Source organism: Dasypus novemcinctus, chromosome 6 (assembly GCF_030445035.2).
Source record: "Dasypus novemcinctus isolate mDasNov1 chromosome 6, mDasNov1.1.hap2, whole genome shotgun sequence".
Lineage (NCBI taxonomy): Eukaryota > Metazoa > Chordata > Mammalia > Cingulata > Dasypodidae > Dasypus > Dasypus novemcinctus.
Window position 1 is genome coordinate 13,428,192 of NC_080678.1, and position 27,661 is coordinate 13,455,852.

General features: G+C 49.0%; 1 protein-coding gene across 2 annotated transcripts in view; it reads left to right on the plus strand.

Moving 5' to 3' along the window:
* The window catches only part of CPXM2 (carboxypeptidase X, M14 family member 2), a 128,372-nt gene that overhangs the window by 77,463 nt on the left and 23,248 nt on the right, over positions 1-27,661 (plus strand). For both annotated transcript variants that reach the window (XM_004446677.4, XM_058298174.2), the window contains 5 exons: positions 5,231-5,315; positions 6,235-6,385; positions 18,750-18,838; positions 25,575-25,698; positions 26,881-27,077. In XM_004446677.4, the coding sequence (XP_004446734.2) occupies positions 5,231-5,315; positions 6,235-6,385; positions 18,750-18,838; positions 25,575-25,698; positions 26,881-27,077 (646 nt within the window). The remainder of the gene's footprint in view (positions 1-5,230; positions 5,316-6,234; positions 6,386-18,749; positions 18,839-25,574; positions 25,699-26,880; positions 27,078-27,661) is intronic.

Genomic DNA, 27,661 nt, shown 5'->3' on the forward strand with positions numbered 1-27,661 from the left:
TTCATCTCAGCAGGGGTTCAGAGGTGTTAGAAAGAAGATTCCATTTTACTGAGTGAATAAGGACATACTGGGACAGCCTCTGACTTGCAAGTGTTCTGTTCAGGTGGGACTTTTTTGGGAAGTGGAGGAGACTTTCTAGTTGGTCTTTAGGTTCTTTGGGCAGTGCTTGGTTGGCTGCAAGGGGGCAAGTGAGCACTCTGGAGACATTTCAAAAGAGGAAGATTTGTTTAATGTTAGAGGCAGAGGGTTTTCTGTTACCAGCCATTTCCTGGAACAAGTGGGAGTTGATGGGGTGTTTTTTTTTGGTAATCCTTCCTGGGGTGGGAGAGGCCGCATCTGACAAATATTGCTGAGTGCAAGAAGTCATATACAAGAGAGTGTGCACTACAAGATTCCATTTATATAAAAGTTAAAAACAGATTGAAGTAATTGACGGCATTGGAAGTCAAGGGCAGTCAAGGCAGCTCAAATGGCTGAGTGCCTGCTTCCCATGTACGAGGTCCCCGGTTTAATCTATGGTACTGCCTGAAAACAAGCAAACAAACAAAAAAACCAGCTCTCATTGGGGAGTGGATGCAGCTCAGTGGTTGTGTGCCTGCTTCCCATGTACAGGTCCTGGGTTCAATCCCTGGTACCTCTCAAAATAGATATAAAAGCCAAGGCAGTGGTTCTCCTTGTCAGAGGGGTGAGACTGGAAGAGAAACGAGGAAGTCTGCCAGTGTCTATTTCTTGATTTGGGGTGCTTGAAAATGCACCCGTGGCTCCCTGTTGCCCAGGCTATGGAAATTCATTGAGCTGAATGACTATCACCGGTGTCATTTCAGCATGCATATCATTTTTGTTCTTCAATAAAATACCATACTGGGCATTGTTTTTTTTAAATTTAGATTTGCATTCCAGATAACCTTGTCAGGGGTACAGTCCATGGAATCTTCTGCTAAGGCTATTTAAATTTCTATCAACCTTGACATCTTATTGGAGCTTAAGATCCATTTCTCTCACTGCCTTTAGACACCTATGCCCACAGATACTGGTGACCCACTGGCCCCTGAAACTCAGCTGGATGAAAACTGAATGCATGACCTTTCCCCCAAGCAGCAGCTGTTACACTGGTGCTACCATCCCCAGTCTTGCACAAGCCAGAAGCCTGGGGGGTGTCTTTGACTCCAATATCCCCTTTGCCCCTACATCCAACCGAAACCCATCTACTGTGCCTCCTCGATACCTCTGAAAATCCATCTGCCCACGTATCTGCTGTCCTGCCTGGGTTGGCAGCAGCCTTCCAGCAGGACAGCCTGTGTCCATTTCCCCCTAGTCTAGCCTCTGTCTTCTCTGGAGAAAGGCTAGGAAGGAGTTTAAACTGCAGTGCTTGAAGTTCCAGGGGGTGGGGGTGTATTTGTCCTTCTGACTAGGTTATTTAAAACACTTCTCAGTGTGCAAATCATAGATGCATCCAGCCAGGGATCTTTCTACAGTAGAGATCTGATCGTATCAATCCTGGGCTGAAAATGCCTCAGTGGCTACCTACTGCCTGGCAGAGGAGGTCCCACCAAGCTTTGGCTCTGCTCTGCTCCATCTGTCCAAGAGCACCTGGCCCTGCGCCCCGCCCCTCATACTTTGCCCTCCAGGAGCTTGACCTCCTATCACGACCTTCAAAGGGCCACCATCTCACCTTCCTCCATCTATGAGCCAGATGCTTCTTCACCAATGGGGGTAAAGACTCTAGCAGATAATTCCAGAAAAGAGTAGAAAATCACAAGCAGAATTAAACTATGACAGAAAAACACATATAATAAGAGAACTTGGCTGGACTGGAGGTTTACAACAGGCTTTTCTTATAAGTGATATGAGGTGTGAATAATTTAGAGGCAGACAGGGGACAGGGTGGAATGGTGTATACAAAGGCCCTGAGGCATAAGAGTATCATCAGTAGACGGGTTGAAAGGTGCAGAGAAAATAAGAGATAAGCAAGGCTCTTGTAGATCATGGTCTTAGTACTAAAATAGGAGTGATATTTTAGGCGGGGAATGGCAAGATAATGTTCCATTAAAAATGTAAACCTCTGACTGCAGGACAGATGGGGGCAGGCAGTTTAAATACCCGGGCACCAATTAGAGGTGACCGTGAGAGACCTGGCCTGAGAGAATGAGCTGTGGTTGTGGCAGTGGGAGCTGTAGAGAGCCAGGAAGATTCCAGAAAGATGTGGGAGGCAAAATAGGCAGAACTTGGGGATGGAATCAATACGGGGAGGGGGAGGAAAAGAGGGGTGCGGTGTTGTTTTCTGTGAGTCTGGGGTTGGGTCTCCCGGAGTGGATGCAGTGCCTCTCCTGTGGCAGGGATGCTGGAGGAGCACAATTTTGGGGTGCAGGGGGAGAGAGAAATCAGGTGGATCAGGGTGGGTTATATTTGAGAAGTCTCTGAAACGTAACTGATGGGGGCCAGCGGGCCAAAGGATTGGATGTAAGCCTGCAGTTCAGAAGAAAGGTCTGAGCCACGCAGCCGTTTCATTCCTATCGAAATATAAGTAGGGGATTTTTCCATATTCATTTACTTTTAAAGTTTGAGAAATTGTAACTTGGGTCGCATTTCCTTGATTTTTTTTCCTCCTGCTCTTTGGAGAATTATTTGAATTTTCCTTTTCACCTCTCTTGGTGTCGTGTCTTTTTTGGCTGCGAGGTTTCCTGATCCCGCGTTTCCTGCTAGATCATCGTTGGGAGTTATCAGCAGAGAAGCAGGCAGCAAGACGAGCCATGTCACAAGTCATTTGGAAATTATTTGAATCTGGGAAACAGGTTGCTATTTTGGGTGAGGATAATTTTCCAGCGCAAAGGGCATGGGCATGCTTAATGCATCTGAATCTGCTGTCGTGGGCCTAAGCCGGTAATCCTCAGGGGAGGAATGTGTTGTTTGATGGATGCTTCTAGCAGGAATTCAGACAAAGCTGGAGGGGAAGAGAGGAGGAGTGAGAAGGTGCGAAATAAGTGTTTATTTCCAAGCATGTATAAAGGCATCTAAGGATAATTTTCATGATGGGTCAGTCAGATGGACCAGAATTAATAGCACCAGCTGACCTTTCAAAGTAAACTTTGCCAGACAGTATCGATTCAAACCGGAAACTCAAAACCTTATTGGGATATATCTGAATCTTGGGTGCAAGGAGATATCATAGTAGGAAAAGGATTCCAAAGGCTTCCACAAGCAGAATTTTCTAAAAGGCTAAAAACCTGGTGCTTAGTTCCAATATTTTAAAGTTAAAAAGTGGGGATACGTCTACATTGCTTAGAAATGAGTAATACAAAAAATGAGGCAGAGAGAAAAAAAGGTTTCCATGTGAAGGTTTTTTTGGTCCCCCAAGCCTATCCTGTTGACCTCCACTGCTGGAAATTCAAAGTACGGCCGTTTTACCCCAGCAATTCCCGTGCAGCAGGATGTGAGGGCGGGGTCTGGCTGTAGACCCACCCGTCACTGGACTCTTACTGGGCAGGGATGGACTAGAGCGCTGGGACAGACCAAAAGAAGTAGAGTGCTCTCTTAGAGACTCAGCTGTTTCTTTTGTGGTTTGGTTGGCTCTAGTTAATGACATTTCTGAATACGTTTTCAAAATGAAATTTCTACCAATTTGTTACCTTTACCAGGATTGCCTTGCCATGAGGAACTCCGTTCAGCTGCTACTATGTTATTTGTATTCAGTGAGTGTGATGTCAATGTTCAATATGAACGTTAATTAAGTACAGTCAATCCTCATTATTTGTGGATTCCTTATTTCTGAATATGCCCACTTGCTAAAATTTGTCTGTAATCCCTTAATACTTGCAGTAGTTTTGCAGTCATTCTTAGACATGCACAGAGCAGTGAAAAATTGCATTCACCCAATGTGCGTGTTCCCAGCTGAGGTCCAACCAGGTGACATGCCTTCTTGCTTCATACTTTAAATGAGCACCTTTTTGCAGTATATTTAATGTCACACTTTCTGCCTCTTTGTTCCCTTTTGTTGGTGATTTTGCTGACTAAAGTTGCTCCAAGCATAGTGCTGAACTGCTGTCTAGTGTTGCTAAGTACAAGTAGATGGTGATGTGCCTTATGGAGAAAATACTTGCGTTAGATGAGCTTCATTCAAGGATGAGTTATAGGCTGCAAGCAGGAGAATTGCATCCATCATCCATGTGGAATCTAAGACCCCTCTCAATAAAGAGGTAGAGTGGACATAACCATTCCACAGGATGGAGGAATAGAGTATGGATTAGAGTGGACTTACTGATATTCTACTATGGAACTATTGTGATTAGTAATGGAAGAAATTGTAGCATTGATGTGGAGAAAGTGGCCATGGTAGCTGCTGAGGGTATGGAGAGGGAAGAAGAGATATATGTGGGGGCATTTTCAGGACTTGGAGTTGTCCTGGGTGGTACTACAGGGACAGATGCTGGACATTGTATGTCCTGCCATGGCCCACTGGGTGGACTGGGGGAGAGTGTAAACTACAATGTAAACCATTATCCATGTGGTGTAGCATTGCTCCAAAATGTATTCACCAAATGCAATGAATGTGCCACGATAATGAAAGAGGTTTTGATGTGGGAGGATGGGGTGAGGGGGGTAGGGGATATATGGGGACCTCATATTTTTAAATGTAACATTTAAAAAAAAATAGAGAAAAAAAAAGGATGAGTTATAGGGCTGTTGGCCATGAGTTCAATGTTAATGAATCAACAATATATATTAAATAAAGTGTCTTTAAACAGAGACATGCACAGTATTACATATTGGTCGGTTAACAAAAATGAAGTGGCCAGAGGCTCTCAGGAACTTCACCGGGTATTTCCCCTAAAAGCAGTGTTTCAGTATTTTCTATTTCAATGTTTGTGGCAACTTTATAGAATATAGCTATTGTACCACGAATAACAAGAATCGACTGTGTTCGTATTTTTTTGTGGGTCTGATCAACACTTTGTGCTTATTGTCAGGAATTGTCTTAAGGGCATGATGTGTATTAAACCTTTTCTCCACACACCAGCTCCTTCAGGTTGGCACTCGTATTATTCCCATTTTTCAGAAGGTAAATAGTGGCACAGATGGGTTAATGACCTGGCCGAGCTCACACAGCTGGCGGGGCCAGGTTTGACCGGCGCTGTCTGCCTTTGGCACCCACGCTCCTTACCTTGACACCTGTGCATGGAACAGGCGAGTGTTTTTAAAGCGTGTGGCACAATGACGTTTCCTTTCCTCTTAGGAGCGACTGGGTGACATCCTATAAGGTTATGGTGAGCAACGACAGCCATACATGGGTCACCATTAAGAATGGATCTGGGGACATGGTGAGTCTCTCCTTTCACCTAACCATGCCCCTGCGCCTGGCTGAGGGAGGCTCTGAATGGGAAGGAATGAAAGTATATCCAGCCGATGTTTGCTAATTCTGTGGCAACTCCAACCATGGGAATCTGATGGTCCATCATTTCTCCTTCCATGCCCTGAAGTTCAGCACCAAGCAGCACCTACATTTAGGGCCAATGTAACATCCACCCTTTGTTCCAATCAGAGAGCACTGGCACGCAGCCTCTCCCACAGTCCACCACTTGGCCCTCTAAGACATTTGGCACAAGGGTGGGGGGACCCCTCACAGCTCTTCAGCTGTAATAGTCTCCTTCAGCTCCAAGATTAGCTGCAGGTTGCCAGTTCTGGTCGTGTCTCTCTCTTACTCAGTGTCCCCAGTGCAGTTCTGGTCGTGTCTCTCTCTTACTCAGTGTCCCCAGTGCACTTTGCTAACGTGGTCTCAGATGTCTTGCACAATCTGACCGCAGCCTCCTCTCTCAAATTTTCTCCTCATTCTCACCCCACCTGCATACACTTCTGTGGTCCAGGAAGAATGGGCCAGTTGCTCGTCTCCATCTTTGGGCTTCTTTAACTACTGCTGTCCCTCCTCTGAAGTCCCACCCATCCCTGCTGGTCCAACTAGTTTTCCTCCAAGGCCAATTCAAATGGCACCTCCTCCCAGAAGCTTTGCCAATCTCCTCCTTCCCCTGGAATCCCGTAGCTCTGTGGTTGTCTCTTGTAGCTCCTACAGCATGTTAGTACCTCCCCTGCACAAACAGGGCAGGGTGCAGGCCTGCCTCACTGTGATTTCCCCCTCCATGCCCGCACACACCACATCCCCTCAGTAAGGTCTTGTTGAGTGAGAGGGTGGCTGACTCTTAACAGCTCTAAAAGATGCTCCTTTTCCCCCTTGTGCATAAGTAGATATTTGAAGGAAATAGTGAAAAAGAGATCCCTGTTCTCAATGAGCTGCCCGCCCCCACGGTGGCCCGCTACATCCGCATAAACCCACAGTCCTGGTTTGACAATGGGAGCATCTGCCTGAGAATGGAAATCCTCGGCTGCCCATTACCAGGTGAGACCCCCTCCTTACTTGTGTTTGGGTAGGGCAGCTGATGGAGAACAGGTACCTGGCCAAGGCAGATACCATAAACCAAGCAATAGAAATACATGCATCTAGTATAGAATATTTAGAAAGCATAGGCAAGCAATAATGAAAATAAATAAAAATCCCCCATAGTCCCACTCAGAAGCACTATGAATAGAAGCACTCTGGTTTTCCCTACTGTGATTTTGAAATGCATGATTTTTTGTTTTCTAATCAATTTTACTAATACGTGTTCATAAAGTATACAATCCATCCAAAGTGTACAATTAATGGTATTTGATATAATCACAGAGTTGAGAATTTATCGCACAATGAATCAATATTGGAGTATCCCCTTAAACTTTAAAAAATATATAATAAACTTTCTTTTGAAAGAGATTTTAGATTACAGAAAGATTACAGAAAAGCTATATAGATAGTATAAGGCAACGGTTCCTAACGAGGGTGAGTTTTCAACCTAAAACACACATCATTTTTGCTCAGTCTGGACAGAACCTATGATAAGGTGGTTTGGCAGGGCCTGGGTATGACGGTGGTGCAGGGATGTGAGTGGGGTCAGCGGTGCTGGAGTGTTGGGTGAGCAGTGTGGCAGGTGGGCTGGACTATCCATGGAAGTGGGGGGAAAGCTGCAGGAAGGAACACGTGAACTCTGGGGAGGCGGAAGAGTGTGGCCTTTCAGAGGTGATGTGCTTTGCTTACCTCTGGCACCTTTGGTTGGTGGCTTTCGTCCCGACCAAATCATGGTCTCTATAACTGCTGCTTGGGGGAAGTGTGCTGCCAGCTCTGATGCCCTCACGTGTGGGTATTTAGATCATTCTGTTTCAATTCTCACTGTGAACTGACATTGACTGCGTTCTCATTTTCAAAGCATATTTAACATTGCTTAGTCCCACAGTCTCCATGATCTGGCTTTGCCAGTCTGGGTTTTCAGAACACACACCCTGTCTTGGTGAGAAAGATGGCTGGATCTACTTACCTTCTTGGCCTCACATTTATTAGATGAACTCACACCAGACAAATGATACATTTATTTGTAGGCACTAGACTACAAACCTTTTTTCACATCATTAAAACTATTTTATGGATGCCTTCTATTCTGGTTAATGACATAGCCCCATGTTTTTAATCTGCTCCATAGAGTTGACAGTTCAGTTGTCCCAATATTTTGATTCTCTAAACAATCCCACAGAGAATATCCTCTTTTCTAGATCATTGAGTGCATCCATGATTATTTCCTTAAGTTAGATTCTGATCAGGGGAATTGCTGATGCAAAAGGTGTGCTCATTTTTGGAGTTGATACAGAGAGAAGGTTGAAGTACTTCTCGCTTTAGGACTTGGTCCCTGTGGCAATTTGAGATTATTTTATAAATCCCCAAAAGAGAAAGTTTATGTTTGTAAGTGATCTATTCCTCTGGATGTGATGCCCTTTGACTGCATCCTATTCATCTGAGATGTCTTTGGTTAGATTATCGGGTAAGAGCAGGGGTTTTGATTCCCGTACATCAGTGGGCAAGACTTAGGCTGAGTCCCCGTCCCCTTGCTGGGTCTGATATAAACGGATGTTCACACGGACACCGGGGAGAGATGAGCCATTCCCCTGAGAGTTTGCCCCTGACCTTGAGAAAAGAACACAACACTGGGACCGATACAGAAGGCCTGGAAAGCAACGAGCCCTCTGCCCGGAGGATCACCTAAGCATGACCACTTGAGCAGGAAGCCTCAGGAGGCTGGGCCCACAGAGCTCAGGAGTGGGAGGAGGCCTGTGTGGGGGGAAGCGAGGTCAGGCAGCGATGCCCCACCTCCTGCTTCAACTCGTGGCAGCTGACTGTGATGAGAAAGCCCCTCTCAGGCTGCCTTGGGTCAGAGTATTTACGGCCTTGGGACTGTGAGCTTTTACCCCAAATAAATGCCCTTTATGAAGGCCAACAGATTTCTGGTACTTCACGTCGGCATCCCTTTGGCTGACTAACAGAGTTCCCCTTTTGTTAGACCTGGAATTGCCATCACAGGTCCAGCCTGCCCGCCACGCAGGGCCAGCTGGGCCTCTCCCAAGCTCAGGGCATGCGTAGGCACGGAGGCTCGGCGGGCGCCTTCAGGAGGGTGATTCGTGGGCTCTGGGCCCCTTCGTGCCAGGCAGGGAGCCCGGCTCTCCCGAGCCGCTCGCAGTGCGCAGGCTGCTCGCTTTAAAGGGCAGGTCAGGATTTCTCTCTGCAGCAGGAATTCGTCTGTTGTTGGTAAAGGGCAAAGGGCAGCCTGTGAGAGTCTCATGAAATAAATATTTCCCTGTGAAGTTATTCTTTGTGTGCGTGTGTTTGAAGATAAGTCCTGGGAGGGCATTCCAACACAAAGGCAGAGCTGCTTTGTGAAATCTGGATGGGTTTCAAGTATGGACTCAGAATCGTTCTGTTTTCCACCCCGAAATAAGGCCATTTTCCTTCCCAAGCTTATTTAGCCAGTCGGCGCGGAGGGGAGCTGGCGGCCACCTCTGGGGGCCCAGCGGCAGCACGGGGGCCTCCCGCTCCTGCAGACACCAGTGGGCCTTGCCTGCTGCCCTGAGGCCTGCGTGGCTCCTTGGTGACAGCTCATGAGGCCAAATGCCAGAGACGGCCCGGCCACTCGGCCTCAGCACCTCCGCCTGCAGACTGTTTTTCCTGAAACTTTGGTTTATAAAAAATTCATTTACCTCTCTTTCTGCTCCTCTGCGCTCTGTCCTTTTCGCTCCTCGCCGTCTTCCTGTGAGCTCTCCTGTGGCGGCCGAGGTGGCTGGTCGTGCTTTTTAAGACTTCATAAATAATGTTTCCAGAAATATTTGAACTGGCAAATGAATGACCACATACCACGGTCTCTTCACAGGATTTCCCCCTTATCTGAACTGTGTCCATCTGGACTACAGAGCTACACTTATGGGATGCCAGGGAACGCTTCTGAAGCTACATTTTTAATGAAGAAGAATTGCGTTCAGCCACAGGCCGGCTGACTCAAGACCGCGTTGGGGGGCTTTCAGGTGTTTTGCTGTTGCAGACAAAATGATGACACAAGCCACCTTACAGGGCACACACAGGTGCCCCCCAAGGCAAGGGGCTGGAGCCCGGGGACATGGGGGCAGGGACGGAGGCAATGCTGAGTCCCTGGTGCCACCCAGGGCTTCGCGTTAGGAGTATGGCTCTGACTTCTTTGGGGGAATAGGAACTGCTCCCACCCCGTGCTCCTGGCTGCCGGGTCTGCGTGACAGTTGTCCCCATGCATGCACCGAGATGTCCCGGGCGTCGTAGAGGTCGACCAGAGTATCTAGAGCTCTGTGGGAAGGAGCTTGTTCTCCATCCAGCAGGAGGGGCAGCTGAAGGGCGGTGCCAGCTCTGCCCTGACCAGGCAACACGTTGTGCCTCCTTTCTCCTAATGCAGGCAGGTTCCTTTCACGCCCGCGATTCCTCCTGGCTTTGTTTTCTGTCTTTGCTGGGTGGTGTGCAGACTCGTGTGACCTTCTGACAGGGCTCTCTGCTTGTCCAGGAGTAGGGACGCCACAGCCTGCCGCGCAGGTCTCCTGAGCAGAGGTCTCTGGGGTTGAGGTTGGGTGAGCAGACCCCCTGGGCAAGCATGGATTTCCCTCCTGCCTCATCTCAAAGGCCAGGCGTGGGTTCAGCTCCCTGGCGAGGAAGCTGTGTGGTTCTCTCCCAGCAGGCCTTGTATGGGGCACGTCATGGCCTCCAGGCTCAGCATCGTGATTTCCTCAAGCCTGAGGATGCGGCTTTAATTTAGCGGCCCTCCACCCTGCCCTTCGTTCTCATTCTGCCACAGTAATGGGGTAACGACATCCCATGGGTCCCTTCTCGGAGGTCTCCTGGACCCTAGAGAGTATATAGTTTTATAACTAGACTTTCCTATATGGCTTGATTTTAATTCCCATTCATTCATTTACTCCTTCATGCATTCATATGTCCAACACTTTTGGAAGCTCTTGTGAGGCACAGTCCAGGCATTCGGTGACATTGGACAGTTGCTGCTCCCATGCTCTGAGAGTCCAATGAGGGAACACTCCCGCCCCCGTGGGCACCTCCGCCTGCCCCAGTGGTCTCCCTCTCAGTTCGGGAGGCAACCAGACCTGCTGGCTGCAGCCTGCTCTCCCTGCACCTGAGGGTAGCTCGACCTTATTGAGCTTAAAGAAACTGGTGATTTCTCCTCTTGGTCTACGTGCCCCCCGGTGATTACCTTGGCCAGCTGTACAGAGAGCAGGACCCCCGAAAACGTCCCTCCTGTCGGTCAGAGGGCAGGTCGGCCCTGTGGCCCTTGAGGGAAGCAGTGCCAGCTCCGAAATCAGAGGGCCTTCCTAGACCTCGGCGAGCAGCGCGCAGCTCTGTGGGGTTCCGCGGAAGGCTGGAGGGTGACTGGCTGTGTCTGCTGTTGGCACTGATAGTAACTGCCCAGGATTGAGGCAGGCTCCGCCTGGCGGCCTGCAGCCCCCCTGTTTCTGCCGGGGTCTCTTGGCCTTGCTCTCTAGGAGCCACCTTGCCGCGAGAAGGACCAGGTGAAGGCCTGGAGCAGTGAGACCTGCTCTGGTCGGGGAGCCGGCTCTTCGCAGAGGGCTTGGGTGCTCAGCTCCCCGTGGTGCTGGAGTCATCGTGCTCAGGGGTCTGTGCTCCGAGGTGTCGGGGCTTAGGGGGGCCCTTGCCTCGGATAGAAGCTGGCCTCTCGGTGAGTAGGAAAGATCTGCCTCCTCCTCAGGCCTCAGGGAGCACTTGGAAGCCAGTATTCTTTTCTCATTTTTAACTGAAGTGAGATTCACATAGCCTGTAAGTCACCCTGTAAAGTGTACGCTACAGCGGTCATTAGTGAGTTCACCACGTTGGGCATCTGCCACCTCTGTCTAGTTTCTGGACTTTTAAAAATTACCCTCTAAAAACCCCCCATAGCCATTAAGTAATCACTGCCTCTCGCCCACCCCGTGCCCCCTGTGCCCTGGTAACCACCAGTCTAAAGCTTTCTGTCCCTGTGGAGTTGTCTATTCCAGATATATCACATAAAAGGAATCATGAGGCCAGAAATTATTTTTTTTTCCTTTTCTTTTTATCTGCTTAATTTTTTTTTTATTAGAGAAGTTGTGAACTTACAAAACCATCGAGTATAATGTGCAGAATTCCTGCACCTCACCCCTCCACCAACACCTTATGCTGTTGTGGAACATTTGTTATAGATTAGGAAGGAACGTGATGGTTCTCTTACCACTGGCTGTGGTCCCGTGTACACTTAGTACGTTTTGTCCATACACCCTCACTGTTAACACTAGGCATGAGCATTGACCATTTGTTGTAGTTCATGAGGGAACACTATTTGTACTGTTAGCCACAGTCCATCTTCCACCACATGGTTCATGTGTTATCCAGTCCCGTGTCTTGTACATTCTCTCCAAGGTGCACACTCAGTGGCTCTCACTTACATCACAGAGTTGTGCAGTTATCACCCCAGTAAACTTTGAACATTTTCCTTAGTTCAAAAGTAAAATATCCCATACCCCCCATCATCAACCCTTAGTGCTGATATTGTACCTTCTTTGAATTGATGCAGGAATATTACAATATTGCCATATCTATAGTCCATAAATTACATTATTTGTATTTTTACCATGTATCACTATATTCTCATCACCTTGTATTAGTGATGTACATTTTTTGTAATTCATAGAACACTCTTGTATTATAATTTTTTTTTTAAAGATTTATTTTTATTTATTTAATTCCCCTCCCCTCCCCCGGTTGTCGTTTTCTGTGTCTTTTTGCTGCGTCTTGTTTCTTGTTTCTTTGTCCGCTTCTGTTGTCATCAGCGGCACGGGAAGTGTGGGCGGCGCCATTCCTCGGCAGGCTGCTCCCTCCTGCGCGCTGGGCGGCTCTCCTTACGGGGCGCACTCCTTGCGCGTGGGGCTCCCCTACGCGGGGGACACCCCTGTGTGGCACAGCACTCCTTGCGCGCATCAGCACTGCACATGGGCCAGCTCCACACGGGTCAAGGAGGCCCGGGGCTTGAACCGCGGACCTCCCATGTGGTAGACGGACGCCCTAACCACTGGGCCAAAGTCCGTTCCCTGAACACTCTTGTATTATTAACCACAACCCTCATCCACCTCTGAGTTCACCATTTATTCAGTCCCTAGAATATTCTCTAGCTTTCTTTCAGTTGACTTTACATCCCTAGACTGCCCCTTTCAGTCACAATCCCATTTAGTTATACTCACTATGTGTTAGTTATACTCACTATGTGTTACTATCAGCTCTATCCATTTCCATATTTTTCAAGCTAACTGAAAATTCTGCATACTTTAAACATCAGAGGCCAGCAGTTCTTGATTGCAGGTGAGCCCCCTTTCCAACAAAGAAAACCCTTTCCTCCTCAGTGAGAGCCTCCTCATTTCAAGCTAGATCCCAAACTCAGAAGCAACAAACAGCTAAGCAAAACAGTCCAAGAATCCTAAGGTTCCCTTTGGAATTCTAGTAATTGGAATCCAGTAATAATCTGGAATTATTCCTATTCCTAAATGTGGTGTGAAACTGTGTGTGTATGTACCCCAGAAAGTCATGTTCTTAAAGATCCATTCCTGTGGGTTTCAACCCCTCATACGTAGGATCTTGTGATGAGGCTGCTTCAGGTAAGGTGTGACCCGCCTCATTTGGGATGGGTCTTAATCCTCTTACTGGAGTCCTTTATAAGAGAAGGAAAATCAGACAAGAGAGAGAAAGCCACAGAAGCAAGAAGCTGAAAGGAAAGGAGCCCAGCAGAGAAGGGAGAGGCCAGCAGATGCCGCCACATGCTTTGGCATGCGACGGAGCGTACAGCATCGCCGGCAGCTGGTCTGCAGGAAGAAAGCATTGCCTTGATGATGCCTTCATTTGGGCATTTTCATGGCCTCGAAGCTATAAGCTTGTAAGCTAATAAATTCCCATTGTGAAAAGCCAGCCCATTTCATGGTATGTTGCCTTCAGCAGCTTAGCAAACTAGAACACTAAATATAGGTTCTGGGTAGTGAACAGGTGCTTGTTTGGGGACCAAGAAACTCTAAGCTGTGTTTGGTGGGCACCGCCATGGGGCCTGGGTAGGGGTGAGAGTGGTTTTCTGATTCTTCTGAATACTCCAGGCGGAGCACGCCTGCCCACTTGGGGGCGCTGTGGCTTTCCACCGCCTCCACTGTCCCCTCAGCCTAGGTCCTCCATCTTCCTAAGCACATTGCTGATGTGCACCAAGGGACCTGAGAATGTCAGAGTGTTCAGAAAAGCTGTCAAATATGGGGCCCATTCCTGCTGGCCCTGCCTGACGCCGGAGAGAAGGCCCTAGAGTTCGATATGCCTCTTGTCTCTTTCTTTCTCACCTGTCGTTCCTGAAACAGAAGACAGAATAACAGTCTTTACAACACGGTCGTGTAAGTGTCTGTTGACACAAATCCTCCTTCCCTGAGCCTTGCCTGAGTCCCTTGTTGGTGGGGTCCTGGCAACTTTTGCCCTTAGGCCCCCCATCTGGTGCAGGTCTGGCATATAGCACATGCTCAGTGAGCGACGTCCTTAGCTTCAAGGTCAATAAGGCGCCGTTTTCCTAAATCACTAGGCATTGGTCAAACGCAGCTTGGATCTAGCCAAAGATGAAAGCATGGGTTGTCCTCTCAATCACTGTGGTCACTGAGATAGCAAAGCATGGGGTTGGCCAGTTAGTGATTCATTTTTCAACCAGAAAGCATTTGTATGCATCTGGTATGATGCGTAACAAGCCAAAGTGATCTTTATCTGCCTGATTAAGTTGTCCTATAATAAAAGAGATGGTTCCGAGAGTTATTTGGACAGGTTAAGTAGGATGAGCAACCATCCTGATTCACCTGGGCCGAACAGGTTCCCAGGACATGGGACTTTCCACTTTAAACCAGAACAGTTTCCCGCAAACCAGGACAAGTTGGTCACCCTGTGGTTAAACCACTTCAGAGGTGAAGTACTTGGTCCTAAAAGCCATGGGTTGGGGGAGCCATTGACATAGATCATGTGCAAAGAAAACTGACATGGTGAGAGTGGCGGAAACCATCCTGGGGTCGACTGAAGGATGCTTAGGCAGGGACAGAGACAGCGACCTTCAAAATTTGTCAGCAACTCGTACATCCAAGGGAGAGGACGTCATCACAGGAGGGTTAAGTGAGAGTGGGCGGGTAGACATCACCTCGATGAAGGGAGAACTTCCCAGCAGTGTGGCCTAGGTGCCTGGTGAAGGGGGAGCTCAAGGGCACCAAGAAATCTGCACCAGGGACATGGGAAGGATTCTGGAAAGGAGAGGAAGGGTGGTCCAGGTGATTTAAGGATTTTTTAAAAAATCTGCCCATGCCTGAGGAGTAAGAAATGACTGAAATGAGGGTGACCGGGAAGGCTCCTGAGAGTGGCCAGGACCTGTGCTGACCACGGGGGTGGGCAGGCTGAGTGGGAAGAGCGGGCACCGGGGCGAGGAGGCGGGCGTGCTCGGGTGTGGACGTGCCAGTATGGGCAGAGCAGCATGCCTGAGTATTTAAGCGGAGCAGTAAGGTTGGAAAGATGCTTTCGGCCCCACACACCCCTTAATGAGGTGTTCCAGAAGGAACCAGCTGGTTCTCGGCTTCGGTGATGTGTAACACGGCGGTGGGAAGGAAGCAGGAGACTGATCACCCAGCACTCCATCTGCGAGGATAAAGGTCTCGCAGACGGAATCGGTGGGGACTTTTCTTCTTTCAAATGTCAGGGGCCCTGCTCAAAGAAGCTTCTTTAAAAATGGAAATTTTGGGCTCACATAAATGAAACTTCATTCCAGGGGTAGATGTGACTCTGGCTTCAGGGAAAAATAGGGCTAGTATCTCTGGGCCTTCTTGAGGTGGTCCGGCCCCGCCCCCACTGTCCTATAGCCAGGGAGGTTGCCCCAGAGCACCCCAACCCCTCCTCCTTCCAGGGGAGCCCTTCAGCAGGCAAGGACTCTGCCTACAGCTGGAAGAAAAGTCTGACTAGGCCAGCTTGGATCACTGGTCATCTCTGGACCAGGGACTGTGGCCAGAGGCAGTGCATCGTAATTGGCTGGACCTGGGACATGTGCTCACACGCATGGGGGCAGCAGTTCCACCCACACCACCCGGAACAGATTTCCCATGACAGAATGGGGTTCTTTTGTCCACAGAAGGAGGAAGGGCAGCTGCGCGGCTAGGTTCCCGGAGCTGTGCAGGTCTGCTTGGCCGCCTGGCCTTGGCTGAATAATTGACTAGGTCGAGGCAGGGTCCAGCAGGGCAGGGCTCCTAGTAGGTTCTCAATAGAACTTTGTCCAATCAGAATAAATGAGCAGGTGGAGAAGTAGCTGTTCAAAATGCGAGAGACTGAAGGTTGTGAAATATACGCCCCTGCACTTTTGAGACTTCTGGGCAGTATCCTTAGCATATTGTCTTCGGAAAAGAAGGATGTTGCCAAACGTAGAGCAGCTTTGGACTTAAGGTTCTAAGTTTTTCTTCAAACCTTTCTAAGAATCTTGAAGGCATAACTTGTGTTCAAAAACGAAGGGGGCTTTGAAGTCCTTTGGAAAGAGGCTCCTGGGGTTTTGAGGGTATTGAATAGCTCTTAGAAAACAGCATGTGGGTAAGTTAAGTGCAAATGAATGTGAAAAATATGCATTACCTTTGCTTTGAAACACAGAGGTTCAGAAAAGGGAAGGCAGCCTGCCTGAGGGCGTGTTCTACCTGCACTCCCAGAAGGAAAGTGCTGGAAAAATAAGTGGGGGCTTTTGGCTAAACCTGAATTGCTTTTGCTTTCTGTCTTAGAAAAAGTGCCATTCTGCCCGCCTCCCCCTTTCCGTGGTGGTCATTTGTTTCTCATGGTATTATTGGCCAAGCTTTGTGAATATTGGCCAAGCATTTGTGAATAGTAAACCCTGTGTTTTCTGTGTTTGGGTCTTCTGTACTTGATTGTCAGCTTGTTGCACTTGGCCTCAGTTCTCCAGGCTGAAGCCGGGCAGCCCTGGGAAGTTCAGTTGTGGCAACCATGACCTGTGGTTGTGGGGGCCCAGACACAGCCGGCTCAGCCAATGGCACCCACACGTGCTGAGTGCCTTGCGCAGGGCTTCTCCTCCCGGGCCTGGCCGTGGCTGGGCTTCTGTTAAACATGGGTCCTGGTTCAGGAGGCAGCCAGCAATCTGGCCCATGGACACATGGGTCTTTACCACAGACGAGGGTCATGTACATGAAAAGCCTGGCAGGGGACCCTGCTGGAGAGGCAGGAAGGCTCCCCACGAAGCACAGGCAGTGGGCCTTGGGGAATGAGGCAGCTGCGGGGGCGTGGCCTGAATTGAGCCTGATGATTCTGAAACTACTGGGAGCAAGAGCCCATCCTTCCGTTGTCCACCACTGCCACTGTCTCTGCAGCTGTTCTTCGAGCCACTTGGACCAAATGGCTGGTTGGTGTGATTCCAGCATTGCTGACATGGCCCGGTTAGTAGGTTCACCCGGGTGAAGCACTAGCTTCTCCCTGTGTTAGAGGAACACCGGAGATGGCCAGGAGTGCTGGCTGCATCCTCCAGGCGCAGGTGTTCGCAGGGATGGCTGTGGGTCTCTGTCTTACCCCTTTTTGCAAATGTCCCCTTCGCCCTTTCAGCCTCTTTTTGCTCTTCCTCTTCCCTGTCCTCTCCTTTTCTTCTGTGATGGGATAGGTAGAATTATGTTCCCCTGGGGGAAAAAAGAGATAATCTTAATCCTTTCCTGTAGGAATGAACCCGTTGTGAATGGGACCTTTCGAAGGCGGTGTTTTTAGCAGGATGTGGCCTAATGAATGAGGTTGGCCTTAACCCTATTACTGGAGGTGTTAAGAAGAGAAAGCCGAGGTGCAGCGGTGCTCAGAGATGTACTCACCAAATGCAATGAGTGTCTCATGATGACTGAGGAGGTTGTGGTTATGGGGGGAGGAGTGAGGTGAGGGGGGTGGGGGGTATATGGGGACCTCATATTTTTTTAATGTAACATTAAAAAAAATAAAGACAAAAAAAAAAGAATTAAAAAAAAGAGAAAGTCTTTAAGAAGAGAAGAGGAGTAGAAGCTGTAAATCAGCAGAACCCCAAAGAATGCCCCTGACCCTGGAGGAAGCAAGCCCTCTACCCTCTGAAGCCATGAGCCAATAATTACTGTCGTTCTGGTTCTGCCAATCCATTATATGATATTTGTCTTAGCAGATGGGACACTAAGACATATGGGTGGTTTTTGTAATTGTATAAGCAATACATGCTTACAGGAATCAAAGAAGGTGACCTTTACAGATAGGAATCAAGTGAAGAGCATCCATCTCCTTCCCCCCACCCCCAGTTCCCAGTCCTCAGAGGGGCTGTGAAAACATTCTGATTATTCCAGTTAGGGACTTCAGCTTCAAAGAATGGAGAACCAGCTCCCACTGGATTGCCTGTACCTCGCGTGCATGGAAGTCTCCAGGAGGGGTGGGCTCCAGAGTTGCTGATCCAGTAGGTCGTGATGCTCCGGGGGTTCTTTCTCTTCTCTCCCCTGGTCTCCCACGACATTGAAGTCATCTGGAGGCTGCTTCCTCCTGTGGTTGGAACACGGCGGCAGCAGTAGCCAGGCAGCGTGCGCTTATATTTCCATGCCTGGTGGAGAGACTCTCACACATACCTCCTCTGTGCCGGCAAAGTCTACCCCTTCAATCTGGATCAGTAAGAGGGGCCAGGAGGTCTGTGCTCTCATGGCCTTAGACCCGTCGAGTCACACCTTTGGAGTTGGGGACATGAGCTCTGCCTCCAGAAGTAGGGGGCTGCGGTTTGCAAACTGTATAGGGCTTCTGCTAGGAAAGCTAGAAGGAGCATGAATGCCAGGAAGAAATGAATCGGAGTCTCCACACTTCCAAAAGTTCCATGCACATGCACATAGTTGTGACAGTCCATTCATTCATTCGTTCGTTCTTTTCGTGCTGACAGTTTGCCAGGGACATAGATTATCTCCCTGAATAATAGCAATAGACTAAGGAGGGAGGGATCATTATTATCCCAATTGATGGGTGAGAAAACTAAGGCCAAGACTTCTCAAGTGGCTTACCCCAGGCTGCACAGCACATGGGCAGAAGACTGGGGATTTGAACCCAGGCAGTCTGGCTCCAGGGCCTGTGCTTTCAACCACTAGGCCATTCTCATTTTCAGGTGCTTCCTGTAGGTTGGCACTCTCACCTCTGTGTGAACATTATTCACTGGAGACTGCTGTTTTGGCAATACTTTGCTGTCCCCACAGTGCTTAGCCTGAATCAGGCGCATAACAGAGGCAACGCAAGTAATAGAATGGTGTGGATGCACTCAAAGTTACATTTCTGTCCCTAGATCCTAATAACTATTATCACAGACGGAATGAAATGACCACCACCGATGACCTGGATTTTAAGCATCACAACTACAAGGAGATGCGACAGGTAAGACCCAGACTGTCAGGGCTCCTTCCAGGAGCTTCGTAGAGGAGCAGCGTGTCATGTGCACAGAAGCACCGGACTTTTGTTGTCAGCAATTAGAATGATGTGCTAGGGATAAGGATGGGAATGATCATTTTGGTTTGCTCAAGACCCTCATGGTGTAGTTGCAAGGACAAAGGCCTGCTTGAGATTTGGGTGACTCAGGGAAGGCTTCCTTGCTAGCAAATGGTTGAAAAAGAGTTTGAACCGAGGCTTCTCTGATTTAAGAATTACTGTATGATTGAGTGTTTTTATTGATTTAAGCTTGTTGCTCATGCCTGGATTGACACTCACTGTAATAGCCAGCAACATTCTCATGGGTTCTCTACCAGGCAGGTGCTGTTCTGAGCAATTTACATACATTAACATGTTCCTGCCTTCTAACAACCCCAGGAGGATGGGGACTGTTATCCTTGTTGTATGGGTGGGGGAAACTGAGTTACAAAGAGAGCAGGTAACACCACCCTTATTTTTCAGACCTTATTTTTCAGGATTCTCAATCCTGGTTGAATATTAAAATTGCCTGAGAAAATTTGTACAAATAGCTATACTTGGACCCTACTTGAGGCCAATTAAAGCAGAATTTCTAGGAGTCAGGCTGGGGAGCCAACTTTTTGAAAGCTTTCCATGTGATTCTAATTGACAGCCAGGCTTGAGAACTACTGGTTAATACCTTTATGGGACTTAGCATTGGTAGAAGGAAATAACGATCCCAAATGAGATTTTTTCCCCAAATGTAATTTTAGAGACCAAGTAATGTGTTGTTGACAACATTTGCTTACTGGGTGCAGAATGGGGAGGGGACCAAACATTTTTTAGCACAGCTACAAGGGCTGGTGAGTGGTTGGCTATGGAGGGCTGTTCAGTATCTGCTCCCATGATGGTGCTGGAAAGCATTTGGAGGTGCTGGCAAAAGAGAAACCCCTAGACATAAAGGAATCTGTTTGAAGAGCGAACAAACAGCCAGGGAATAGGCATCACTCATACGGCAAAATTTACCAAGGGCGCCTTAATATGGTTCAAAGGTGGAGCTCACTGGTGCCCAGTGGAGGAACCAGCAGCCCAGTGCAAATGTGGGTGATATTCCAGAGGTCGGAGAGTTAGGCTGAGCCGAGAGGCTCACGCTGCCCCTGACCCGGGGAAGGAAGAAACCCGCTTTTTAACTTGTAATTTAACTCGCTCTACTTGCACAGATTCTAGACACCTGTCCGTGCAGACTTAGAGGTGGGATGTGCTAAAGAAATTGTCTTGCTGTCTGGCTCTTCTGAAAACACAATACCATGCACAGACGTGAGGTCTACAATTAGTCCTGCTGATGTAGTTTCTTGGGGCTATTTATATAACTCTGCTCGCCACTAGGTTTTAGGGAGGAGTTTGGTATTAATTTAAATTTGCTCATTGGAGAGCTCAGGACATTTTTTTGGCCCCAGGAAGTAGACAAGTGTTAACTTGGTTGGGGCAACTACCATCAAAAGTAGTAAATCTAAAAGTATTTAAAATGAGCTAACTGCAGAGTCCAGGTGGCAGGTACCCATAGGTGGTCGGCCCGCATAGAGCACGGGGTTCTTCAGACTCAAGGAAAGCAGGTGGAGTGTGCTTTGCCAAGACCTGGTGGGTGTGACCACTAGGGACCATCTGTGTAGCACACTTGGGTGACGTTGGGTGACTCCTTGGAGGCAGCTCCACCCAGCAGTACTCCAATGAAGCTTCTGTCAACTTTGCAGAGTATTAAAAATGGATGTGATTTGCCATTTGGCCCTTGGAAGTGGGAATGAAGGCAGCATTTTTAGTCGTTTCCCTGAATGGAGTCTAGACTGCATAGGGATCTTTCTACCACAAGGAAAAGTCGTCAGTTTATTGTACTGTTGAAAGAGACATTTGCAACATATAAAATATGAGAAACTGCAGTAGGTGCAGTAAGTGAGAAGAGAAAGTAGAAAATCTTATTGCACTGCATGATGGAAACGATGGGAACACGTGTGGCTCTTCTGTGCAGCACATGTTTTTAGGGCACTGACTGATAGGGCACCATTCTAAGTCCAGGATGATGGGGGCAGAAAGAAAGGCAAGAAACACCTGAATAATAAGACAGAGGCGAATAGCTGTGTTGTGAGAACTGCGGAGGCCTTCATAACATTTGTCACCGTAACTGCTTCGGCATTTGCTTACACGTCCGTTGTCTGTCTCCCGTGTCTGGTACAATGAGGGCAGAAACCCATAAAGGGCACTTGATTAAAATACATATTTGAGGTTAGTATCACCGGAGGGATTGGAGGGAGAAGTGGCTAGTCTGGTTGGCCGTGGCTGGGAAGGGCTTTGGTTGCAGACAGGGTCAGCTCTGGCCTGGGCATGTGACAGGCTTTGGCAGGCAGAGATGGAAGCAAAGGTGCCCCAAGCAGAGAACAGCAGAGCAAAGGTGTGGAAGAAGAAGTGTGCAGGTGGGTTTCTAGAACAGCCAGCCATCTGCTGGGAGAGCCCCTAGACGCTGGGGAAAGGCTCTCGCTCTGAGTCCGGGGGTCGGCGGGGGTCTGTGTGAGCAGAGCTGTGCTTCGGGGGATTCCGTCTGGAGTTGCCTTGCCCACGTCCTGTGAGAGGACAGCAGGACCAGAAGGAGGGTGAGGGAAGAGGCACTGCTTAACGCTCGGTCACCTGTTGGATGAGTTGAGGGGAAGAAGGACGTGGTGTGTTGCAGAGGGGGCCGGCGGCCACCCACAGGGCTCAGGCAAGAAGAGGGTTTGAGGAAGAGATGAGTGATTTGTTTGCAACATGGTGTTGTCAGGTGGAACTGCTCAGTCAATACCGGCAGGTTGGCTGGTAAGTAGGGTGGAACAGGTAGAGAGAAGGTGAGTAGTGAAACCTGGCTTGGAAGGCAGCCAGCTGATGGTATTGATTTCCAGGACAGCCAGGGATGGCCAGAGCCTACCCACCTGCTCCCTGCTTAGCCTGGTCTTGGGGAGTTCAAGGGGCAGGAAGCCAGAGCTGGAGAGCTGGCCGGCAGGTCCCGGCCAGCCCACCTCCTCACCCACAGGATTCCTCTCCCTCTGATCCCCCCCACCCCACTGGAATTCCTGTCCCATTCGACCAGCTGCAGTGTCTGCTTCTCAGGCAACTTGAGGGGAGGTGATGGAAGAGAACGTTTTCTTCTTTCTTTCTGTAACATTTTAATTCATTGGACAAACAATATTCTAATAAAAACCAAAATTCTGAAGGCACAGTACTCACAAGCCCACAACCCTAAGGGATGGTTTTCATTTCCCCCTTCCTGTCCAGGTCACAGGACTCACACGGTGTTGATCGTTGCTTAATTGCAACATCGCCCTACTTCTCTCCATTATTATTCAACCATTAGCCATTTCCCATGCTGTCTTCATAATTGTAATTATAATGTCACAGAGTGTTCTGGTGAGTGGATGCATCATTGTTTTCTCAGCCGTTTTCCTGCTCAGGAGTATTTAGACATTTCCCAACTTTTATTTAATCCTGAGAAAGTAGAAAACACCCACAACAAGTGTCATCATGCAGATAACTGTATCATTCTATAGGAATAATTTTCTTCTGATATACTGCTAGAAATTGAGTTCCTAGAAAAGGAGGCTTTTTTATTCTATCCCCTTCAGTCAAGGAGGGTGGACACAGTAGATATCCACTTGGCAGTCATTCCCATTGCAGAGACAAGGAAACAATCTTGAAGAGGTTAAGCATCTTGCAAGCCTAGACCCTCTCCAAGGAAATATTTCTCAATGTGTTTCTTATTATGGCTACCCTAAGGAAATTTTAAGACTTTTTTTTTCTTAATTTCCCCCTCCATTATATTGAATGCTAAAGAATAACATTTTATCGGGTAGGATTGAGCTTTGGAGGACACAAAGCATTGTAATATCTAAGATTTTTAGCCTCCAAAGAATCAGTCCCCCTCTCTTGGGGGTGATATTATCCCTAAGTAGAATGTGTGCTTATCTAAGGCCATTACAAAAATTCTATGCCTTACTCCCTCTTTAACCATCAAGACTCAAATATTTACCATAAAGGCCCAAACTCAAAAAATAAAAAATCTTTGACTCTTTCCAGGAATCAGTAATTGTATTCTCTTACAAGAAAGAGCTGTGTTTAAATGGAGAACCTCGTTCCTGGTGACATTCATGGTTGCCTCGCTGGGAAGAGCAGGACTGTCCCCCCCCGCCACATCCTCCCCCAGGCTTTGGAGGTACTGGTGGCCAGTGAAGAGATGCTGTCTGGCCTTTCAGGGGACCTGCTGTGCAGAGAGAGCTGTGAAGAACCTCATAAAGTAGAAGAGTCTTCAAATGCCCTTGGTGTTATTCTTATGTGCAGTGCCGTGATATAGTGGCACGTGGCTCCTTTACCCAGCACTGCACCATTGGAGGGAATGTGTGGCTGATAGGAGATACTAGCAGATACTGAAGATACTTTGTACTAAGGCATAAAGAGTTGATTCTGATGACTCATGGCCTGAGAGTCATCCCACACCTAGAGGCTGTATGCATGGCTGAGTCGTGCATCCCAGCACAAAATGATATGTCTTCTTCCAGTGTCAAGGATCATGATCTGTAGCCCAGGTGACAGCTTCTTCTGCAGCTAATTGAAAAGGGGGGAGGGAGAGAGATTCACTAGACCACAGCGGGGCATGCGGAATGCTTTCCATTGCTCGCTTGCCTCTCGAACTTTCACTTGCCCTGGAAGCAAGAGAAGAGAAGCCCCTCTGCTCAGGATGTGCTCAGAGCTTGAGGAGGACTGTGCGGGCGGCAGGACGCAGTGCTCGAGGCCGGAAGGGCATAGCATGCTGGAACCGTCTCTCAGGAGGGTGCCCGTGTGCAGCAGCCCGAGCCCGGCCGCCGAGATGTACTGCTTCTGAACTCGTAATTGCACCTTCCTCAAGGGTGTAAGTGGAGGAAGAGTTCTGAGAGTCCAAAGTCCTGGCCCCACTTGGCTCCGCTGGCGACCCAGCTCTGTTCATTCGGTGTCCCTCGGCATCTGTAGAATGCGGGCACTCACACCCGCGGGGCCCTTCTCACCACATGGCGCTGCTTACCTGTGACTCCTCTTCTGCCCGCGATAGGTTTCCCTCCTGGTGCAGAAGCGCCGTGTCTCACCCGTGTGGTTCCTCCACTGATGGGGCGTTTCTGGTGTTGCCCTCTTGGGGACAGGCATCTTTAGAGTCAGACTTCCTCCCCTAAATACTGTAGCTCAAAGTGAGGCCCGTCAAGGGAGGCACGCCCCGCCCCAGGGCAGTGGGACAGGGGGACCTGAGCTCTGGCCGGTGGCCACAGCTGGAACACTTCCCAGGTGTGTCCTCAGGGCAAAGCCCTGGCAACAGGAAATCTCCCCAGCGCTTTAGAGACGCCCCTTTGTGCGCCTCAGGCCCCTCCCCAGGCGACGCGCCGGTTAACGTTAGGAGAGGCGAGGGAGGCGCACGGAAGCGGAGCTCCCCTGAACCCCTCCTTCTCCCCGCCACCTGTCTTCCAGTTGTAATGGATTTTAACCCACAGTAAAATGTGCAAGAGCGTCGCGTATCTACAAGTGCCAAGGACATTTTGTGCATGTTCGGGTTGGTCAGCACCTCCTGAGAAGCGGTCCCAGGCTGCGCAGGAGCGCTGCCCCTCGTGCACCTGGCCCTGCCTCTCTCCTCCACGGGCCCGCCCGGCTCATCTTTTGGGAGGCTGAGGCCCTTCCTAGGGGCCCCCGGCGCCCGGTGCCCCGGTTGGGATGCCTTCAGGGGCTGCTCCGCGCCTGAGCCGCCCTCTGCGCACACTCGGAGCTCGACCCATGGGGCTGCGCCTTCCACCACCACGAGCCAGGGGACGCCTCTGTCCTCCCCGTGCCCGGGGGGTGGCTGGAGAGGAGCGGGCTTCTGTACCCGCTGAACCAGCAGCTGCCCCTGGAATCGGATCTTGTTTCGCCTGGGGAGGGTTAAACAAATTGAACCCAGCCAGCAAGGCTGCTCGGCAGCTTCCTCGCAGCCGCACGCGCGTCCAGGGGTGATGAGGCCCGCGAGCTCCGGGAGAGGCTGGGTCTGCTGCCCGCGCCCTGCGAGCCAGGGCGGAGCACACGTGCCCTCGAGCAGCCCCTCGCGTTCTCAGAGGCTGAAGCCGCCAGACTAGTTTGAGAGTGCACCGCAGAGAACAGCACGTATTTCTCCCTGAATCCCCTTGATGCCACCTCCTTCTCGAAGCCTGCACTTCCTCCAGCCCATTACTCCCGCTGTTGAGGTCAACCTCCGCCTTCCCTCCGTAGTCCTGTCAAATGACTCATACCTCTGTGTGATGGCACTCCAGAAGGGCAGGGACGGTCTGCTTTTTCAGCCTGACATAGTAGATGCTCATTAAAGCATTAAAAAAATTAATGTTCAGTGATCAATATTGACTTAGGCAGGGATATGACGATAAAGGCTAGTGAGGGGACAATAAGGAAACAGACCACGACAGCTCAAAGGCAATAGTCACAGCCCGGGGGTGTGGGAGTCCAGTGCCAGCTGGGGCTGGGGGGTGACGGTGGTCAGGGGTTTCTTCTCAGAGGGGCTGACAATATCCAGGAGAAAGGGAGCAAGGAGAGCTTCCAGGCAGAGGCAGCAGGGGCTGCTGTGTGGGGAGGAGGGGGTGCACGGGGGGCATGGGAGGGGAGCAGGAGGGGGTCGTCTTCCCCAGAGCCATCCTTGCTTAGGGCCCTTAATGCATTTTGTTTCCAGTTGATGAAGGCCGTGAATGAAATGTGCCCCAACATCACCAGGATTTACAACATTGGCAAAAGCCACCAGGGCCTGAAGCTGTACGCAGTGGAGATCTCCGACAACCCCGGGGAGCACGAAGTCGGTAAGGGGTGCCCCTGGGATGCAGCGGCCCCTCCCTCTATATGGGGCCTTCTTAAAGGGCCAGGGGATGGTCCACCCTATGAGAAGAGTCATGGAATAGGACAGGAGCTGTCCGAGCGGACTTTGGTTTTGGGTAGCTCTCATCTTGTGGTATGGGCTGTAGAATTATTTAATCTTAGAAATACCTTCCTTTCCTCCAAATGACCCTTATTTAATTCCATGTCCTCCATCTCTGAGACCAGTCATAATTGCACAAAAAAAGAAGGTGGCCAGGGACTGTTGGGACAGTGACCCCTTCCACCAGAAAATTCTGGACTCCCTGGTCATTTACTAGCTCGATATAAATGGGGTCCTCTCAAAATCCTTTTCCTCTCAATTTTATTTTCAAGCATTTCCTGTTTTCAGCCATTTCCCATTCCATCACTCCCAAAGCTGTGTTCCTGCAGGCCAGGCGGACTTCTTGAATCTTCTTTTGGGTCAGTCCTTTTGAAATCCACTGATTGGAGTGCAAAGATTGGTGTGAATCAACTTTAACATTCATCGATAGCTTGGGAGTTCCTCCTGGGAGTTACCCTTTTAAAGGGTAAGGGCTTTATCTGTTGGTAAAATCACATTTCTTTAAAAGCAGCAACTTTATCAGTGAGCAAAGAAGAAGCTGTATTAGCTTACACCCAGCACTGATAAACTGAACGTTTAAGAAGCTGAGCTTTGAAAGAGAAAATATTCAAACAGTCCCTTTCCTAAAATTATGTCATTGGTGACTTGCCCTAATGGACTATTTTCTGTTTATATTTATTCATCTTTATGCTCTTGAAATTTTAATAGGAAATACTTTTAAGAGAAATAATCCACCTCCCCAAAAAAGAAAAATAATTGTTTGTGGTTTAACTTGCAAATTTTAAAATGTAAGCACTGTTATTTTATTTATTTTTGCTAAATATGAATAAACTTTATGATCCTGTGACTGATGTCATCTAACATTTTTCTACACATTTTTGTACCTACCTATTTGGGAATTTTAAAAATGGCACTGATATAATTTTGGAGGTTTGTTTGAAGGAACAAACAGGGCTCGAGCTGTAAGTCTTTCATTCCGATATTTTTCTCCCCAACACGATGCGATGGACGCTGTTTTGCTGTGAGCCTCCCGTGTGAACCTGCGTTTTTCCCCCTCTGACCGAAGGTGAGCCTGAGTTCCACTACATCGCAGGCGCGCACGGCAACGAGGTGCTGGGCCGAGAGCTGATGCTTCTGCTGATGCAGTTCCTGTGCCAGGAGTACCTGGCGGGCAGCGCCCGCATCGTCCGCCTGGTGGAGGAGACGCGTATCCACATCCTCCCCTCCCTCAACCCCGACGGCTACGAGACCGCCTTCCAAGGGGTAACAGTCTTCAGGCCACCTGCAGCTAAGCCCCAGCTAGGGAGTGCATAGTCAAGTGCCTTCTTGTTAGGGGTCTCCTGGGGTACAAGGAGAAGCTGAGAGTTATGGTGACCAACAGGAACAGGTCAATATATCTGTAGAGTATAATAACATAACACCAGCATTTACTGAGTACGTACTATGGGACAGGCCTGGGCTAACCTTGATTTCCACCTCTCAACTCTCTCATGAGGGCAGTTTTTATTATTTTGATATTTATAGCCCATGTTCCCATCTGTCTCCACTATGTAAAATATGTGGGTAGGATTATGTTGTATTTTAATAATAATGTATTGCAATGTGTGGGAATTAAATGGAAAATATTGAAAACAAAGGTACCTGTCAAGTGTAAGCTGTACAATACAGAGTCGTGCTTGGCTTTTTATTGGTGTCAGTACAGTGACTTCTCATTATTCAAGGCAGTTGTGTTCTAAAAGTCACCGCAAACAACACTGACTGAGCAGATACCGAAGCACTGCTTCCTTGGGAAATGCAGGCTTCCGTTCCTGCCAGCCTCTGGTCACGATAATTTCACCAACTCACAT